This window comes from Halichoerus grypus, chromosome 8 (genome assembly GCF_964656455.1).
Source record: "Halichoerus grypus chromosome 8, mHalGry1.hap1.1, whole genome shotgun sequence".
Taxonomy (NCBI): domain Eukaryota; kingdom Metazoa; phylum Chordata; class Mammalia; order Carnivora; family Phocidae; genus Halichoerus; species Halichoerus grypus.
The window spans coordinates 63,298,507-63,319,888 of NC_135719.1; the positions used below are offsets into that span (position 1 = coordinate 63,298,507).

At 34.1% G+C, this 21,382-nt stretch overlaps 1 protein-coding gene across 4 annotated transcripts in view; it reads left to right on the forward strand.

Moving 5' to 3' along the window:
* COPS2 (COP9 signalosome subunit 2) overlaps positions 1–12,008 on the forward strand; it is a 29,609-nt gene extending 17,601 nt beyond the window's left edge. For 2 of the 4 annotated variants that reach the window (XM_078079383.1, XM_078079384.1), the window contains 9 exons: positions 144–254; positions 376–453; positions 2,945–3,119; positions 3,841–4,019; positions 4,137–4,189; positions 6,928–7,025; positions 8,357–8,439; positions 9,170–9,228; positions 9,866–12,008. In XM_078079383.1, coding sequence (XP_077935509.1) covers positions 144–254; positions 376–453; positions 2,945–3,119; positions 3,841–4,019; positions 4,137–4,189; positions 6,928–7,025; positions 8,357–8,439; positions 9,170–9,228; positions 9,866–10,010 — 981 coding nt within the window. In that variant the 3' untranslated portion in view covers positions 10,011–12,008. Of the gene's footprint in view, positions 1–143; positions 255–375; positions 454–2,944; positions 3,120–3,840; positions 4,020–4,136; positions 4,190–6,927; positions 7,026–7,537; positions 8,334–8,356; positions 8,440–9,169; positions 9,229–9,865 lie in introns of those variants that run through there. The other 2 variants (XM_078079386.1, XM_078079387.1) reach the window with 2 other exon arrangements.
* The last annotated feature ends 9,374 nt before the right edge of the window (positions 12,009–21,382 follow it).

Consider the following 21,382-nt stretch of genomic DNA (forward strand, 5'->3'; position numbering starts at 1 on the left):
TTTGCTAAGGTTTTATTAAATTATAGACTGACACATTCAGAAACAGATCGTGTATCTTATGTGTATTAAAGTTCAAAGATGCACTTTTAGTTTGTTCAAATTAACTTTATTAACAGGTACAAATTTGCTGTTTACAATTATAGAATTCTGATTTTTTATGTCAGATGGATTTACTGCAGGAATTCTATGAAACAACACTGGAAGCTTTGAAAGATGCTAAGAATGATAGACTGTGGTTTAAGACAAACACAAAGGTAACAATTATAATTACTTTTTTTTTTGAAGAGTGGGAGGGTGTCCTTAATAAACTCTCCTAAAGATTCATGCCTTTTCCTCTTGAAATCTTTTAATTTTAATAAGTGTGTTCTTTTACAGCTTGGGAAATTATATTTAGAACGAGAAGAATATGGAAAGCTTCAAAAAATTTTACGTCAGTTACATCAATCCTGCCAGGTAGCATTCTCTTATTTTTTCTTAATATTTCTTCATAATAAAAACATAAGAAAAAATTATATTTGAAACTTACTTTTTGTTTTGTTCAAGATTCATCCCCAAAATCAAATTTGGTAAATAAGATACCAATAAGATACCAATACTCATTTTTTCTGAGTATTACATTTCTTCCTGTTTAAATCATTATTTTTGTGGAGTGAGGCACAGGTATCCATAAACAAATAGGCTAGTCATTAATGCTTATTAAGAATAAGCCTTTCATATTTAGTTATATTCCCTGTGAAAATCAGAAAGAACATTAGAGACATGTAATAAAGATATTTCATATCTAGTTTATAATATATGAATCTTCTGTAACAGTACTGTCCATTAGAACTTCGTATGATGCTAGAAAGTAGAAATATTCTGTATCTGCACTAATACGATAGCCAGCTACATGTCATCAGGCAGTTGAAATGTGCCTGAGTTTTTAATTTTACTTAATTTAAATTTGAATGGCCACGTGATTTGCACAGTGCACCTCTGTAACTTTTTAACTGTGGTTATGATTTTGTGTTTTCTTTTTTGTCTTGATCAATAAGTTATTTCATATTAGTTTAAAATTTATGTGGAAATACTATTTTAAATGTTTTTAACCTCTTCCTATGCTGTGTACTATTATCTTAATTGTATATGTTATTTCTGTGAATGGGAGAAAGGTTGATCAGGAAAGTTTTAAATTAATCACCTGCATGTATTTTCATTTAACTTTTTTTTTAAGGTGTTTTTGTTTTGTTTTGTTAGGTTTTTTACAAAAGAAAATGTTTTTATTTCATAATAGCTTTGCTTCGGGGCGCCTGGGTGGCTCAGATGGTTAAGCGTCTGCCTTTAGCTCAGGTCATGATCCCAGGGTGCTGGGATCGAGCCCCACACTGGGCTCCTGGCTCATTGGGGAGCTTGCTTCTCCCTCCCTCTGCCTCTCCTCCTGCTCATGCTCTCTCTCTCCCTCTCTCTCTCTATCTCTGTCTCAAATGAATAAATGAAAAAATCTTTAAAAAATAAAAAAATAATCACCTGCATGTATTTTCATTTAATTTTTTTTTTTTTTTTTTTTTTTAGCTTTTTTACAAAAGAAAATGTTTTTATTTCATAATAGTTTTGCTTCGGGGCACCTGGGTGGCTCAGTTGGTTAAGCTGCTGCCTTTGGCTCAGGTCATGATCCTGGGGTCCTGGGACCTAGCCCGGCATCAGACTCCCTGCTCAGTGGGGAGTCTATTTCTCCCTCTTCCTCTCCCTCTCCCCCCCCCGCACTCATGTTATCTCTCTGTCTCAAATAAATAAATAAAATCTTAAAAAAAAAAAAACTCATAGTAGTTTTGCTTCATAAAGCAGATTAGTTATTTATGATTTATTTCTTATCTACACATTCTTAGAAGAGCTTAGTCTGATGCGTAAACAACTGTGAGCTCAGTTCCATGTGAAGTGGAAATGATAGAGAAGCCATTTCTGAATGGAAGAGGGTCTTTCAGCGTTTATATACGGAATACGAAAAAGCCCTCTGGTGAAGGTTTTACTCAGTTTATTTTGGAACATAAGAAAATTCTATCTGATCGGAATACAAAAAAGCCCTCTGGTGAAGGTTTTGCTCAGTTTATTTTGGAACATAAGAAAATTTTATTTGATTGCAAATAACCTTATAGCAGAGACATGATAATCTAGGTGTACAAATTGTGTCTTACATATCATATATTTGACTCTGGTTGTGATTCATTAGTGAATGACTAAACAGAATTCTGTTGGAAGACCAAATAAATAATAAATTTTGGCTTTGTGTAAGGGCTTGATATTTATGATTATCTGACTGTTGCCTCTATGCTATTTTTCACGGCCTGTATTTGTAGGCTGTTGGTTATTTTTCAAAGTTGAACTCAAATCTTACCACCTTTGTTATTCCTTTGACATCCATCAGCAGAGTTAGTCACTCTCTCTTCCATTCTTCAGGGCACTTGGTTCATGCTTCAAATAGAATCATTATTTATGTTGTAATTTATCTATTGACAGATTAATCTTCTAGATTGTGAACTTTTGGGGGCCAGGAACATTAGCTTATTTAACTGTGTATTTCTCCAAGGTAGACCCAGTGCCTGGCACTAGGAAGGCACTTGGAATTGCTTTTTGATCAAATCAGCAGATATAAAGTGGTTATGAAGATTTGGGGAAGACCATAAAGAATCTCCTGGATAGAAACAAACATTATAACATTTTATATATTATAAAATACTTCTAGTCACTTTTTCCTTATTGAATGACTAGAAAGTACAAAGGGTGTGTGCATTCCTTTTTGGCTATTAAAGGTAGTGTTCTTAATGTTCTAGATCTTAATTAAAATTTGTAGTACATTTTCACACAGAATTAGTATTATAAACATAAGGATCTCAGGCTAACTCAAATAAAAATTAGTAGGTTGACTGTGAATTATATTTTAACTAAAGTTCATTATTTGCTTTCTTAGACTGATGATGGAGAAGATGACCTGAAAAAAGGTACACAGTTATTAGAAATATACGCTTTGGAAATTCAAATGTACACAGCACAGAAGAATAACAAAAAACTTAAAGCACTCTATGAACAGTCACTTCACATCAAGTCTGCCATCCCTCATCCACTGATCATGGGAGTCATCAGAGGCAAGTTTTGTTAGGAAAAGGGTGGGCAGTGTCATGGGAAGATACCAGGGTGTCATTGTATATGATTGAATGACTCTGAAGGTTGTTTCTGTTTTAGTGAAAATAAATGGCAAAGTAGTAAAATCAATGAAATGATCTAGTCTTAGAAAGAAATTAGAATTAGAAATTGAATTTTTTGTCTTGTAAAATTTTACATCAGTGAACTATACAGAAGTTCTACTCTCAAGACTGGGAGAGTTGAGGGCGGGGAAAGAACTTCTGTTGTTGAATTATAATGATATACATAAAATTATTTCCTGCCTCAACTGAGAATAAAGATTTGCAAATGCTTCTTTGATGTTTATAATGAAGAACTTGCTTTTTAGAATTAAAGTGAGTACCGGGGCACCTGCGTGGCTTAGTTGGTTAAGCATCTGACTCTTTGATTTCAGCTCAGGTCATGATCTCAGGGTTGTGAGATCAAGCCCAGCATCCGGCTCCATGCTGAGCGCGGAGCCTGCTTGAGATTCTCTCTCTCCTTTTCCCTATCCCCTCCCTCTTTCTCCTCTCCCCCCGCCCCCTAAAAAAAGAATTAAATCGAGTACCTTGGGGCTAGTACTATTCAGGCCTTAGAATTAAAAGACTGGAAAGCCACTATCATAGTTTTCATTTGATTTTTATAAAGTGCTCAATCTTACTACAGAACTGCAAATGCCCTTTTATCCTGTTTTATTCTTTATAGAATGTGGTGGTAAAATGCACTTGAGAGAAGGTGAATTTGAAAAGGCACACACTGATTTTTTTGAAGCCTTCAAGAATTATGATGAATCGGGAAGTCCAAGACGAACCACTTGCTTAAAATATTTGGTTTTAGCAAATATGCTAATGAAATCGGGAATAAATCCATTTGACTCACAGGAGGTATGTGTGTGTTCATTTCTGTCGGCTGTCTTTTCTGGAAATAAATGTTATTCTTTCTTTGTACATATAGCATAGATAATTTTTCTTTCTTTTTTTTTTTTTTCTTACTATGCTTAGGCCAAACCATACAAAAATGATCCAGAAATTCTAGCAATGACAAATTTAGTAAGGTAAGATTTTTTATTTCGGTTAAGGTAAATTTCCTTAAAGCAGTGAATTAGAGGGGAAAGAGGGAGAGAAATTTTGAGAATTTAGTTAATATTCCAAATTTACTCTCTTGTATTTCGTTTTGAAATATTCCAAAGTTTGTGAAATTTTTATCTTTTGAAGTCATTTATTCTGTTTCTGTTAACCACAAGATTTTATATAGTATCGATTTATATAGTATAATATTGGCTGTTTTTTTCCTTATTATCTACATGTTTGTGTCTGTTGCTATTTTTCAGTAGAAAACTGTAGATATTTTAAAACAATTTCACAGTGTTTGCTGTTTCTACCTGCCTTAATCCAAAATGAAATTATGAGTTGGTCCACATAAATCAAAAATTTTCAACAAGACAATGTCTTTATTCACATATTTTCTCAGTTGACAGGATTTAAAAAATCATTTAAAAAAAGTTTACCTCAGATAAATTTTCTGGGGTGAGGAGCAGAGGGGTCATACTGGTAAGAAACCCAAGGATTTATTGATGACTTCCACAGTATGATTGTTAGCAACTGAAAAACCTGCTATGATCAATTAATATTAAATAAAATGTAGAAGATAAAACAAAGCGAAAAGCCTAGAAAAGAAGCCTACTTTTACAAAAGAAATCAGTGAGCAAGAAAAATTTTCCTCTGGGCTGGGAATAAATGGAGCCTAGGTTTCTTCAAGTCTTTTGTTTTAGATTGTGCAGCTGAGTTTACCAAGGCAGGAAGAATATTAGGGACATAGAGTAGGGTGGGGTTTTTTGCATATGTATGTAGATAACGGAAGTGGTAAGACATTCTTTTAATAGTCTTTTATATACTTGGAGAAAATAGCTTATTACATGATATTGTTTGGGTTCCTATGTAAAATGTCCTCATTTACTTTGTTTTTATCTGGCTATAGGTTTTACAAATTACTAGGTTTGTTTAAGGAAACTTTAATTTTAGCTGTAAAAAATAAGAATGATTTTATTTTAAGGGGACTAGGAATAGTTAGGAGATAAGAACTCTAAATTGGAACATGAAAAAATCAATTTCTTTCGTGCACTTGGGTGGCTCAGTTGGTTAAAGGTCCAATTCCTGATTTTGGCTCAGGTCTTGATCTCAGGGTCAAGTTCAGGCCTCGTGTTGGGCTCCATGCTAGGCATGGAACCTACTTCTAAAACAATATCATTTTCTTTTATTTATCTCTTTATTCTAGTATGTATTTGTTGAATTAAGTTGATTTTAGTTATGAAAGGAGATTTCTCTGTCTTTATTTCAAATGGTTTATTACTCAGCATTTGGCCACATTAACTAAAAGATGATTTGGCTAGAGATTCACTTCATAATACTTTAGAAAAATGTTTATAAAGTTAAATTGTTAAGCAACAGTTTAAACTTTTAAAACTCTTAAAGAAAAATTGAGGGAGAGTTTGCCCTAGACATTAATATTTCATCTAAATTAAATTGGTTAAATACATTAAAATGGACTAAAGGGCTGATTTATCAGATCTGTAAAAAGGTAATAGCTATATTTATGTATTTACTGTATCATACAGTTTACTCCAGTGAAACCTCTATATTGGAACTCAGTTTATTTTAATGATAAATTTTGATCCAAGCAAGTGGCTTGTGCTGTCCCACATTTTGTATAAGATTTTTTTAAGTCACTTAAATAGTGGAAGAACGTCTCTTGGTTAAAATATACACATGTGCAAGTGTTTCACTACTTGAATATATCCTCCTATAGTATATTTTGCAATAATGTATTTGGGGTAGGTGAGAAAGTAATGCTTCCTAATTTTATCTTCCTAGTCAGTTGCCAGCAGACTAGAGGAAAATAATTCCTGTTGAAGCACTTGAATCACCTGCCCCTAACATGAAGTTACATTGCGACCCAACAGATGGAAGCACAGCAGAGGGCGTGCAGAATGGCTGATGATATGTCTTACATATAAAGCAGACAGTGGTGCCATATCCAGAAGGTTGGCTTCTTCCTTCTCAGCACCTTTAGCAATCCCCATAGTGCCCTACAGAGTTATTTTAAGAGTAGATACTAGACACCTCAGAGAATTATGAACATAAATCAGCCTTTGGCCTTCTGCAGCAGGGTCCATCACTCTCTCCTTTGTGTGTGTGTCCCATTTGGCACTAATTACCTGCCACTGATATTTTTGCTATATAACTCAGTGGAATTTTAAGGCTAGAGAAAATTTAGAATCAAATGTTCCTTTGCAGAGTTTTAGCAGTTGCTGGTAGCTTTCTAGAAGATAAAAATTAGGAAGCTGCATTTCTGAATAATCTTCAGAGAGAATGTAGTGTCTTATTTCAAAGACAAGGCCATACTCCTCCATATAGTAGTATGCATGAAACCTCATTTCTTAGGGATTAAATGATAAATGCACAATTTAATTTGAAAGTAGCAAGCATTAAACAGTTTATATATTTGCCAGTTTTTAACAGTGTTAAGATTTTGAGAAGATTTTAATGAACTATATATAAATATAGTATATGACCCCAAAAGAAGATTTATTTAATCTTTGTAAAACCAAAAGCATTAAAAAAGAAATTAATTTTATTTGCAGAAGGATGTGTGTGTTTAACTCTGATTTCTACAACAGAAACTATAATGTAACTTAGATTATTGCATATAAAAATTGAGAAACAGGCATTTTGGATTATCTGAGTTAATACATGACTTCTTCATGTTTGACAAGATTTATACTTTTTCTTTTAGTGCCTATCAGAATAATGACATCACTGAATTTGAAAAGATTCTGAAAACAAATCACAGCAACATCATGGATGACCCTTTCATTAGGGAACACATTGAAGGTATACTCTTTTTGCTGACTGGATTCAGTTACCTTCTGTGCCACCTCAAGCAGTGCTTCTGAATGGAGCTGCATGGAATTAAATCAGTTTTCCTCTGTGTATTGCCAAGTATAGAAATGTTTCTAAATGCTGTCATGGAGTAGGATATTATTTAAGATTATAAAGCTGTTTTAAAGAAATCATTCACCAGTTTCCTGCTATTTATTAACATAATCAAATTCTTATATGATGTCCATTTCATTTAAGGTGGCTGTCTGTCCCTTTTAACTTTTTATTCTAATTTCGATATTGTTGCGTGTTTATTATTGATACTTAGGTTCAAAGTTAATTTTTAGGATTTTGGACAAGTAACAAAAACTTTAAAAATAGTCTGCTCTAGATGACGTGGAGATGCATTACTTTGAAGGGTGGCTAATGTTGTACCAGGAAGTGTGTGAGATTTTTAATAAGTTCTGTTGGATTAACAAAGACAAAAATCATTCCTTGTTCTGGGGCCTCTTTTGTACCTCCAGTGTTCCCACCTGTTTATGGAGCTATTTGAGGGTTTTTAAATGACCATTTGGAACAACTCATTCAAATACTTAAATTCCAGATGCATCAGGAAAATCTGAAGAATACTTTGGAAGTAATGTTCTTCTTTCCCCACCTTCCTTTCTCTTTCATTCAGCAGACATTTTAAAAGTTCTTGTATGAAGCTAGAATGATGGATATAGAAAAATTTAGAAGTCTTATGCATGAACTCCAGTCTAGTTTTTTGTTGTTGTTTTTTATAAGATGCTTGTCTGTGAAGAAATTGGAGAAAATTGCAAGATCATTGTATAAAATACAATACTCTAGATTTTGAGAGAGCATAAAATAAGGGACTTGACTGGCATGAATCAGAGCTTCTTGAAAGATGTTAGCTATAGAGGAGATGATGAGCAGTGTGGAGTATTATTGAGAAGGCAAGAGGATATTTTAGGTAGCATCACAACATATAAGCAAAATCAGGGAGGTGGGAACAAGAAAAAATTGTGATTAGCAGCCTCTAGTCTTACTGTGCGTCAGTTGGACCCAAATATTTTTAGATCCAAATACCTTATGTCTGGGGCACCTGGCTAGCTCAGTCAGTAGAGCATGTTACTCTTGATCTTGGGGCGATGAGTTCGAGCCCCATGTTGGGCATAGAGCTTACTTAAAAACAAACCAAAAAAACCAAACACGTTATGTCCTTGCCAGGTAGAAAGATTGTGAGAAAATAATTGATATGGTTAATTAATGTGATTTAGAAGTACATAATGTTTCATGCAGATACACAAACTGTTAAATTTATTTTCATTCTTATCTTTCAGAGCTTTTGCGAAACATCAGAACACAAGTGCTCATAAAATTAATTAAGCCTTACACAAGAATACATATTCCTTTTATTTCTAAGGTACTTATATTCATGGATCTTAATATTTATAATTTGTAGTTATAAATGCAGTGTATTTAAAAATTATTTTTGGTAACATTTTTATAATACATTTTCATAACTTAGGGCTTTCCTTTTAATGTAAATTATTCTGTGTTTTCTTGGCATAAATTGAGTTAACAGTAAAGAGAAATAAGGAATCATTACATTTCTTTTTAAAGATTCCTTCAGCCTCAAAGAACATTATAGAAGACAGCGTAGTGGCTAAAATATGTAATTGATGTAGTTTTTAACCCAACCACAATAAAATTGTGGTAGGAATATACTTTAAAGGGGCACCTGGGTGGCTCAGTCGTTAAGTGTGTCTGCCTTCGGCTCAGGTCATGATCCCAGGGTCCTGGGATCGAGCCATGCATCGGGCTCCCTGCTCAGCGGGAAACCTGCTTCTCCCTCTCCCACTCACCCTGCTGTGTTCCTGCTCTCACTATCTCTCTCTCTCTCTCTCTGTCAAATAAATAAATAAAATCTTAAAAAAAAAAAGAGAATATACTTTAAACACTACAAAGTTAAATTTGGTCAGACCTGTGTTCTCAGAAATATTTTGAAGTGATAATGAAATTTGTCCTAAATTTTCTTTTCACTAAATTTCCTTTAAGTGGTGGGAATGAATTTAAAATCAGAATAATTATTCATTATCATAAAGTCTTTAAAGAAGTTAATTACTAGAATTATAATGAGTCTTTTGTCTTAGGAGTTAAACATAGATGTAGCTGATGTGGAGAGCTTGCTGGTGCAGTGCATATTGGATAAGTAAGTACTTGGCCGTTTCTTATCACAAAATGTTTAGTAGGACCATAACATTTGAATAATGGGAACAAAGGTAGCAGTGGAATTCTTGATTTTTCACCAAAAGCACCCTCTGGCTATAATTTTCTATTAAAAGAGATATATATATATATGCATGGTGGCTTTTTGTGAATGAGTGAGCATATTAAGCCCTTCATTTCTGAAAAAGTTGTAAATGGTTGTCAGAAAGATTTCTAATTCTGTATGTGACCCATCCAGCTAGAGAATTATTTAATGAATAGTATTTTTTTTGTTTTTAAAGTATAAGGCATGATATGTAATAGTTTTGAAATTACATTTTTCTTAAAAGCTGTATGGTATTTAAAGCTTCACAAGCTTATTTGCTCTTGATTAATCAGGTAAGTCTGTGCCTGTTGATTCTTTTAGTGAAACTGATAAAAGGTAGCTGAAATCAGTTTATGTGTAGAGTTTTAATAAGGCAGTGAATGAAATAAGTAATCCTGAATTCGGTCGCTTAGTGGAGGCAGCAGTTTCTTCTTTTGCATATATTGATACTGTAAATATTTTATGAAACATTAGTCTAAAAGTTACACTCCGTGAAAATGGTTTGTAGACATGTCTTTTATTTATTTGTTTCTAGCACTATTCATGGCCGAATTGATCAAGTCAACCAACTCCTTGAATTGGATCATCAGAAGAGGGGTGGTGCCCGATATACTGCACTAGATAAATGGACCAACCAATTAAATTCTCTCAACCAGGCTGTAGTCAGTAAACTGGCTTAACAGAGAACAAGCTTTCACAGACGTACTTAATGCAACAGTGCAGAGATGTAATCCTTAAAAGAACTGGGAATGGCAAAACTACTGTCGGTTGATGTGTCCTGAAAATTATTGGAGTTATGGCAGAAGTGCTTTTTTTGATCAACTGGTTTGTGTTTTGCTGCTGCATTTATCCCAAGAAAAACAGCTTTAATCTCCAGAAGAAAACCAAAATGCCATGGGATTTATGCTGTATTGACATCTTGCCCTAAACATACAACATCATAGTAATTTGTCATGGGCAACATGACCAGAGAGAAGATTTTTGTCATGATTTTAAATACACTGACATGTTACCGTTGGTTAAATTTAAACATGTTTTACCTGCAGAAATTCTCTCACAAATAACCTGCAATAACTTGAAATGCATACCCTTTTGAACACTTCCTTTTCTCATGTATAAATTAAAATGTTTGCTGCATTTTGCAAAATGTCAATTCTCCAAAAATGTGTCCGTATATTTCTGTACCTGCAGTGTAGTAAAGGTTTAGATGAAACCCCATAATTATAGTGGCATACTGTCACTTAGGTTTCAAGCAGCAAAATAAACAGTGCAGCTCAGAAATTGTAGTTTGGTTCTTGATGTGTTTTTATTACATTTGGGGTTTTCGTTTTGTTTTTTAGTACCTTAGAAATTTCAGATTATTTTATCTTCGGTTAATGATTTTAAAAAGCATGGGAGCAAATAAGTTGGTTATTTGCTTTCAAGTTTTTTAAAGTAGTCTTTATTGATAAAGTAAGGAGAACTAGTTTCTAACAACAATTGCATAGTACGTACTTTAAAGTGATGCTTTAAAGGAATAAAATTCTTTTTTTTTTTCTAAGAATGATATTCCTTTTTAAAAATACTAACTCTCAGAATGTTCACTTTAAACAAATATGCCAGAACATAGACAGCTAAATGAATGTTACCCTGTATAGTGATCATGCTGGAAAATTATTTCCTAATTCCAGCAATCTACCGTTGCTCAAAACCTCTTGGGTTTTGCTCTTTTAGAATTGCATCCAAAGCTAATTTAAGTCATACACATTATTAACTTTATGACACACATTGTTTCAGAAAGTATTATCAAGCTTGATTTTTTTTATGGTTACCATCACTTGGCACCAAATGATACCAAGCTTGATTTTTTTATGGGTACCATCACTTGGCACCAAATGACTTTGGACAGTTTCCAAAAATTAATCTATCTTTGAGGTAATAGTAGAAAGTATGCAGCTGGCTTTGAAGGCGATCCCAAAAGAGTTTGAAAGGTATTTTGAGCAGTGGTAGCATAGTTAGGATAATGAACTGTGGCCTTCCAAGGTGACCACCTTAAAGGAGACACAGCTCATTTGAATGTATTGAGTTTTGGATGTATTTGTTTCATTTAAAAAAAAAAAAAATCACATTATTTTATAGTGTCAAAAGGAAGAACTAAGATTAAGATAATTTCTTTGGTTTTTCTATTGCTTGTTATTATGTAAAAAGAAGTGAGTGGCAGTTCAGAAGGAAGACTGTTGTAACTGAAGAATGACAACCAAGAATTTTTGATCATTAAATCAGATTTTATAAACAGTGGAAGGAGCATGGACTTAAAACAAGGCATGCTTATTCGGTTTTGTCAAAATTTTACAAAAATATGTGATATATATTTATACTAAAACTATATAATCCTTAGATTTAGGAAAGCAATCAGTTAATGTCTTTAGCAGATTAAAGCAGTATTAAATACAGGTGCAACTTGGAAATTGTAGAAAACTGAAAGAAAACGGAAGACAAAATGTCTCTGGTAGGGAATAAAAAAGTTTAAGATATTATAAAATTATGTGTATTTTCTTCTCTTTTACATAAATCATTTGTGAAAAATGTGCTAAATTTTTTTTACAGGAGTGATAATAATTAGGACTTATTTTTCAGTATAAATTGGAGACCCTTTGTTACCCAAATAAAAATGACAAGTTTCTGTGCCTGTATTCAAATATGTATGCATGTGATAACTGTGGGAAGAGGCCCTGCTTAACTCTGAGTTGATGGAATTAGAATTTAAAGGATTTGAATGATGTGATTTAACCTTTACATTCCAACCTTCACAATGTCCAGTTCACCTGTGGTATCTTTGCCCCATGGCAATAGTGCATCTTCCAGTTTCTAGAGGGAAGGCATGCACTTACTATTCTTTAGGAAACTGGGCTAAGCATATAACAGTATCCAAAGTTATACCATAATCTTTAATTTAATGTAACTGTGTGTATCATATAGGCTTTGTTTAATATTCCCTAAATATAAGTTTTTTTTTAAAGTTACTTGCCACATTTGTTTTAGGACACAAGTTTTTGATACATCTTAACAGTCTGGTTAACTTAAAGCTATTTTTATTTTTTCCCATTAAACATGTTCTGTGTTCCTGTGCATCTTACAGAGTTGAAATCCTTTTTTGAGATTGCTCATCAAAATATAACTAAATTTAAGGGAAGTAAAAAGATAATTGGCAAATTCTTAGCATTTTGAATTACTGATTAAATCTTTCCTTCTGTGAAAACGATAGTACCAAATAGTGTACATCATATTGTGATGTGTTTATCTCCTTTTTCTTTTACCCCAAACCTGGAAAAACTCACTCCACAGCAAACTCAGCTGCTATTTGAGGGTAATAGATAAATGTCTGCTACAAGAGTTGGATTTCCACTACTCATTCTAGCTCTTAACGTTTTTTTTGTTTTTTGTTTTTAAGTAATGTGTGGGGCTAGAAATCATGACCCTTGAGATCAAGATTTGCATGCTCTACCAATTGAACCAGCCAGGCACCCCTAACATAACTTTTTTTTTTTTTTAAGATGAGATGAATATATATGTACTAAGAATTGTTTTCATTACATGAGTCCCTTTAACTAAAGATTGATAATGTGTCCTTCAAGACTATGGAGGATCTGATCTCACATTGGGGTATAGTTTTAGTGAAGCTTGTTTTAAATGGGCTACACTGTGGGGGGCATAGTACTTTTTTATTACTTTATAATGGTTTGTCACAGACTAAAAAAACAGCTTTTCTTGATATTTAAAGTATCTATGATGGTAAAAAATTTTTTTAATTTTCTCTTTTAATCAGTAGTCTTTATAATTCTTCAGTAAATACAGGTAAGTAAACTCCTTTTGAGGTGGGGATGGGGGTGAGGGTATCTAATCAGTACATGAAGCCGATTATGTTGGTAAGAACAATGGTCAGTTTAGTCCATAGGATAAAAATATATTTGCCTAGTAGAGTCCCTCTTACCTTTTTTTTTTTTTTTTTTAAGATTTTATTTATTTAATTGAGAGAGAGAGAGAGAGAGCAAGCAGGGGGAGTGGGAGAGAGAAGCAGGCTTCCCGCTGAGCAGGGAGCCCGATGCGGGGCTCGATCCCAGGACCCTGTGATCATGACCTGAGCCGAAGGCAGACATTCAACCGACTGAGCCACCCAGGCGCCCCCCCCCTTTTTTTTTTTTTTTAAAGATTTCATTTGTTTATTTGAGAGAGAATGAGATCGAGAGAGAGCATGAGAGACAGCATGGCGGGGGGGGGGGGTCAGAGGGAGAAGCAGACTCCCTGCTGAGCAGGGAGCCCGATGCGGGACTCAATCCCAGGACTCCAGGATCATGACCTGAGCCGAAGGCAGTCGCTCAACCAACTGAGCCACCCAGGCGCCCCCCCTCTTACCTGTTTTAAGGGACTCAGAGATAACCACTTTTATTTATTTACCAAGATACCTTTTTAAAAATAACCTGTTTTTAAAATATTTTAATGATTTATATTTAAATAAGTCTGAAAAGTTTTCATTTGATTCAGGTCTTTAATTGAAACTTGTGCTTAAAAAACTAGTAAAGCTAGGAGTTTCATTCTTTATATGGGATTTATAAAATACCCTTTTGAAAAACTGAGATACTTTAGCAAAACACAGAAGGAATTGACTTTTAGCTATTTTGTTTCAAAGAGTTAGTGAATATTATCCAGGTACTTAGAATAAGACACTGGGTGTCAGGTCTCAGAACTTGAAGCTCAAGGACTTCGGTCTTCATTTGTGTGACCAAAATCAAAACTTTCATTTTTTTGGAGGTTTTACTTGTGTTTGCATTAGGTTCCTCTGCACACATATAACAAGAGCATCTCATATTTTGATACAAGTAGGAATCATAAGAACTTCCTTAATGTAGACATCAGAGATTCTTAACTTTTTGAATGCAAGTATATCAGGTTCTATTAATTCAAGATTATTAGATTTTACTGTATCTTCTAGCTAGCATGTGCCCTTAATAGAATGGATTAACCAATGATTTAAAAATTGTGTTTACTTCTCTCTTAATCATTCAATGAGATTTGAAAAGGTTTCACTTTGGGAATTCCAAGGTAAGGTAGAATAGTAATGGCATTTGGAGAATTGAAGTTTTATGAAGCTAAGCACCACAAAACTGTCAGTGGTTCTAAATCATTGATTCTGAATATTTCTCAAAAAGCTAAAATTCAGTATCACTTAATTTGCTTTTGAATCTTGAGAAGATTTATTTAATTTAGGTAATGTCCCAAAAGAAACAAATGTGTGGTTCTCTAAATTTTTGCTTCTTTTAGAGTCATGTTATTTTAAACCTGGAATAATTAAAAATTCTGTCAAATCATATGGCCTCAAAGGTAGATGCCAGCTGTACCGTAAAACCCTGTGATAGGCAAGAAAAGAATAATCTCTTAGATACTTTCTACTGGAGACAACTTTATTTCCTCTTGGCCAGGTTTTTAAATTTAAACCTTGGTCATGATTTCCACGTTAATGGCTGGCCAGTATTAGTGTGTGCGTGTGTGTGTGTGTGTGTGTGTGTACACTTACACATGTGAGTGTATATATAAGTGGGAATACAAAATCTCCCAATCCATCACGATGATTTTTTTTTCCAGTTTCCATTACTTTATCACTTACTTCTGACCCAAACATATTCCATGAAAAGAATTGCCACTGTACCAATAACTTCTTTGTCATGAATGTTTCTCATGGAAGTCAGTGTCCAAGGTTACAAAATAATCTAGAAGAATTAGGTAGTTGGGTTTTTTTTAATTTCTGAAAAAGGGCATTTTAAAATCAATTGATAAGGGTTTTATTGGACATTATCTTAACATGAATTTAGAGATTATAAAAGTAATCTGGAAGTTTTAATCATCCCATTAAGGTTGTCAAAAGTTCTTACGTGCTTACATGATATGGAAAATGCAAAATCGTTTGGTTTTGCCACATTACATAGTTGGTTGCATTACAAGTCTTCTCTGTTCTTTTTTTTTTTAAGATTTTATTTGAGAGAAAGCGAGCATGAGCGGGGGTGGAAGGGGAGGGGGAGAAGCTGGCTTCCTGCTGAGCAGAGAGCTTAATGTGGGGCTCCATCCCAGGACCCTGGGATCATAACCTGAGCCAAAGGCAGACACTTAACTGACTGAGCTATCCAGTGCCCGTGTTTTAACTAGTTCTTAACTAGCATTATAAATGACAAATTCCTTGAGCTCATACTAACTAGGTGATAGAAAACATGTTACTAGAAGTGTGGCAGAGGATGTCTAGCTGTAATTAGAAGTCCCACAAGTTAACGCTGAGAATCGACTATTATGTGCAGGATGGGTCACAAGATGCTTTAAGACTTAGGTACTCAAGGATTTTTGACTGGAAATACACATTCTTTATTGGTAATAAAAGTTACATATTCTACCTCTTAAATATTTACTGTGTAAATACTAGTCTCAGCACAAGACACAGTGGCTTCAAACAGTATATATATTTGAGTAAATAATGTATACTTCTCTGAAATCGCTTTTAAGTGTTTTAAGAATATTTCTCCAAAACTAGTACTGAAAATCTTGCTCACTTTGTTTGAAATTCAGGGTTTAAATATTTTCCACTTTTAAGATTACCTTCTTGTTCTTTGAAGCAGTCATGGAGGAGCTGACCTCTCCTGAACCCTGTTTAATGATCTATCCTGGAACAATTCATGTTGCAAACAAATGTCTCAGGAATTACTCCTTCAATATAAAATTAAACATTTCTAAGCAGGAAATTAAGCCAAGGAAGGAAGTGGAGGAAAAATGTACTCTCCCAAATCCTTGTTATGGTGCTTTAAAATGAACCCTTTAGGGCTGCAACATCTAAGAAAACACTTGTGAGGGGCGCTTGGGTGGCTCAGTTGTTAAGCCTCTGCCTTCGGCTCAGTTCATGATCCCAGGGTCCTGGGATCCAGCCCCGCGTCAGGCTCCCTGCTCAGCGGGAATCCTGCTTCTCCCTCTCCCACTCCCCCTGCTTGTGTTCCCTCTCTCACTGAGTCTCTCTCTGTCAAATATATAAATAAAATCTTAAAAAAAAAAAAAAAAACGTGAGTTTATTATGTATCCAAAAAATAATGGTCTCAGGTGTAATCTTCAACCTAAGGGAATGGGCCAACCCTAATCTCAAAATATGATAAGGAAATCAGACAGCTTCTGAAAGTCAAAAGAACTTCCAGGCTAAGGCTTGTGGCCAAGGTTCCAATGTAAATTTATAAACCAATCTCCTTTGGCCTTCTAACTTGTGGGAGTCGAGGAAAGGAATTAGGCAGATGAAGTACTTCTCTTTGGGCTACATTTCTAACAGCAGTGGTAGTTGCTATGTTGATAGAATTAGCCCAGGAAGGAACTACCTAAGCAATATATACATCAAAATATCCTGAGTTGTATTTTTGTTTACTTAATAGTTCTATGGTCCAGGGTGCCTGGGTGGCTCAGTTGGTTAAGAGTCTGACTCTTGATCTCAGCTCAAGTCTTGATCTCAGGGTCATGAGTTCAAACCCCCACCCAGAGTGGAGCTTACTTTAAAAAAAAAAAAAAGTTTTATGGTCCCAACTCAATTTTTAGAGTAATGAATGGAGGCTTATAGTTTTCTTTGTAGAAACCTATTTTTTTTAAAGATTTTATTTATTTATTTGAGAGAGAGAGAGAGCATGAGCAGGGGGAGGGGCAGAGGGAGAGCAGACTCCCTGCTGAATAGGGAGCCTGATGCGGGTCGATCCTGACACTCCGGATCATGACCTGAGCTGAAGGTAGACACTTAACTGACTGAGCCACCCAGGTATGCCTGTAGAAACCTATTTTAAGTTTTTTTGTATAATTGATCCACTGTAGGTTACTGGCCTTCAACCAGAGAAGGGTTACCTATCTTAGACCTGTCAAAAGTGACTTCTGAACAAACATAGATTACAGACTGATGTACTTTATTGGATAGGGTAGGATTGATATTTAAAACCTGGTCTTTCCCCCTTCTCATTATTGTTGTCTTCACCAAGAGGCAGGAAATAAATCTGAAAGTGCTAGAATACTAAAAGACTTTCCCTAACCCCTTTATCTTTTATTGTATGCCTGCTAAGTCCTAGGGACTATGTGCTATGTCCTAAAATTGAAGAATACCATAAGGCACAAATTATCCCTGTGCTAAAAGAGCTTAGTACCATGGGGAGAAGCAGATAAACAAGATAATTTTTGATAGAGAAAAATTCTGTCAAACAATAAATGAAGGTGGGAGAGGCACCTCTGAGTATGTGAAAGTTGACTTCACACATGAATGAGGAAAAGGAGCTAAAGAAAGAGTAGTCCAGTCAGACATTAAGTCCATCTGAGGTGGAATGGGTATATCAAATTCAGGCAAGGTAGAGTATGCTGTTCAGATGGGAAAGGTGGTCAGGGACTAGATTGTGGGTAGCCTTATATTTTTCAATAATGGGTTGAGATTTTATTCTAAAGACAATTGGAAACCATTGGAAATTTAAATTCTGATAAAGTATTTTAAAAGATGATTCTGGCTATTGTGTGGAGAAATTATTATATGAGATAATAGTGTGACCAGGCATAAGTAAGAACCCATTGCAGAAGTCTATGATAGGTAATAGAGGCTTTTAGATTGGATTTGGAAAAAATCTTTAAAAAAAAATAAAAAATAATAAAAAAATAAAATAGAGTGTTAGTGTTAATTAAAAAAAAAAAGAAGAAGAAGTACACAGAATCAGGATAGGCCAACAAGACTTGCTTATGAATTGGAATTGAGGGTTATAAAGGAAAGAGAACAAGGTTCCTAGTTTCTTACTGAGCAACTCGTAGATAGGTGTATTATTAAATAAAATGGGAAAACTAGGAAAGCCTAATTTTGGCAAAAGAGGCAGACAAAAGACAAAAGACACCAGAGTGGACTAGAAACTTGGAAATAAATAGTAGTATCACAGAAGCTAGGTTATTTTAAAACTGATCAACTGTGAATGTTGCTGAGAGGTTAAATAAGATAAGGGGTGAGACGGCCCTAGGATTTAGCAAGATAGTCTTTGGAGAGGCTAATGCGTGATGGCTATGTTCCAGCTCTTCTGGAGGAACTGTGAGGAACTTCTTTAAACAATCACTGTCCTTTATTTCTTATAAATTGAAGCTTTAAAAAAAGTCTATTTTTTACATCTTCTGAATGTTAAGCTGGAGAACTTAGGAAATTTTGAAAAGAAAAAGCAGACTTCTTACAAAATGTCTCTTCCTTATAAGATATTTAAAACCCATTTTCCCCTTTCCAACACTATATAAGCATTTAATTTAAGTTTTCTCTTTGACACCTATTAACTATGAAATTGTCTCAAATTATGTCCCTACAAAAGCTGTCAAACCTTTCTAGTGTTTATGAAGAATGTATTGGTAATATATGTAAAAAAAAAAAAAAGCCCTTTCAGCTTATCAATTTTCATTATATCTTGGGATAGCAGTATAACTGGATGTTAATGTCACCAAAATCATGAATTCTTGAAATGTTTGGATTTGTCTCCAAGGAACTTATTCAAATATAAACAACACTGTGACAATTAAGGGTTGGTATTTGAGTAATCTCAAACCGTCAGTGGAACAATATTACCTTATCCAGAAATTATTTTATCTGAAAGTTCACATTTGCTTATATACTTGAATGCTCATAAAGCAAGTAGAATAATCAAATTTACAGATTATCATATCTCAGAATTATGGTAGTCATTTTCCACAATTAAAAACCTGGCTGGCTCAGTTGGTAGAGCATGCAACTCTTGATCCAAGGTCATGAGTTCAAGCCCCACACTGGGCATGAAGCCAATTTTTTAAAAAAAATTTTTTAAATAAAAACCAGGAAACAATTGGCAAGTAGGATTCTACTTCTGAGGATAAAATACCTGAACTCTAGGACAGAGGTTGCCATCTTAAAGATGTCTTTTGCAGCTTCCTAGCAGAGAGGAGTATGATAAAGTTGAAAGATCTGAGGAACAGGGGATCTGCATTCTTCAGTTGGCCTTGAATTGAGACCTTCTCACTTAACCTCTCTGAACTCCCAATTTATTTAGTTCAATGAGTCTTTTTAACCTCGGGTATTCAGAATTGAGAAAATCATAATCCGTGGCATATGGTACACTATCATGTCTTTTCGGTCTATTTTCCATGTATTTAGATATGCATATATCTTAAAAATAATTTGCATGTCTATTTTTAATTTCCATAAATGATATAAATTTCATTCTCTTTTATCTATGTTTTCAAATCTAGTTCATTACTACTGTTTTGTCTCTTCTATCTCAAATGTCACAATTTACCTACTCATTTCTCCAGTGATAGACATCTGTATTCCTTCCAAATCCTTACTACATAGATAATTCTATGATGGATATTTTATACCTATATCATTATGGACTTGTGCAAAAATTACTCTGGGTGTATTTCTGGAAATACTGGGTCTTCGGGCTTAATACTTAATTTTGCCAGGTACTGCTGGATTATTCATCAAAATGGCTGCACCACTTATGTTCTAACCAGTAGTACATGAGAGTTCTGGTTTTCTTCTCTCCTTGACAGCCCTTGATAATATCTAACTTTCTAGAATGACATTTTAAAAATCTCTTGATTTTAACTTACATTTTTTAAATTATTAATAAGCTTGAACATCTCTTCATACACTTACTAGCCACTCAGGTTTTCCTTCCTAAGAACTATTTACTCTTCACAATCTGTTATTGGCTTCCTATTTTTTAATGATTTTGGACGTCACTGTATATTCTAGATATTAACTCCTTATCTGTTTTATTTTAGACTTGCAAATATATTCTGAAGCTCTGTCTCTGGTTTCCTTCATTGAATAGAAATCTTTCATTCTGATGTTACATCTATTCATTCCCCATCCCCCCTTCAATCCTAATTTTTCGGATCTTAAGTCCTTTCTTACACTAGTATCACAAAAATTCTCTTTTATAGTTTTAGAGTTTCCTCCTTTATATTTAGTTCTCTTTATGGAGCTTATTTTGGTGCATAGTTTGAGATAGGAATCAAGCTTTATTTTTTCTGTGTAATGAGCTAATTTTCCCAGTACCATCTACTAAATCATTATTCTATATTAATTTGTGATGCCACCTTTTTCAGCTACCAAATTTTTACATACACAAGGGTATATTTCTGGATTCTCCAATCTGCCAACTGTTTTATTTGTTTCTTCAACAGTGTCACCTTGTGTTTTTATCACTGAATTGAGTAATGTCTTAATTACAGGAGAATCCCCAACCAATTTGCTGCTCACTTTGAAATTAGTCTTTGTAGACCTTCGTTTTTCTATATCAATTTTGGAATACCTTCGTTGAGTCCCTTAAAGCCCTGTAGAGTTTTAATTGGAATTGCCTGGATTTGGAGATTAATTTAAGTCTCTTTTTATGTCATTTAAGAATGTCTTCAGTTTCCCTATAAAGATCTTGAGCATTCTTTGCTATATCAACTTCTGAATCTTTATAGTTTAATGCTATTTTATTTATAAAATATTTTCTAGTTGGTTATTGTTGGGGTAGAAGAATGATATTAATACTTGCATACTGATTTTTTTTTAATCTGCCAGCCTTATTTATTCTATCAATGGTTGGTCTGCTGATTCACCTGTGTTTTTATGTAGATAATTATATTATCAAGAAAATAATCATATTTTTGTGCATTTCCTTCTATCCCTATACCTCTTATTTCTGTCTTATCTTACTGCATTGCTCAGGCTCTCCAAAAATATATGGAACAGAAGGGATGACAGCTAACCTCATCTCAAAGAAAAAGCGTCTTGAGTTTCTCCATTAGGTATGAGGTTTAGGTTCGGTTTTGGGGAGTCAGCTTTCATTAACTAAAGTTTCCTTCTATTTCTAGTCTCCTAAGAGGCATGTGTATTTTTTTTTTAATCATAAATAGGTTTTGAGCTTTATTAAATGTTTCTGTACCTAGTAAGATGTACCTAAATCCAGGATTTTTCTCTTTTAGTCCATTCACGGAGTGAATTACACTCATAGGTTTTCTAAAATTAACTCAT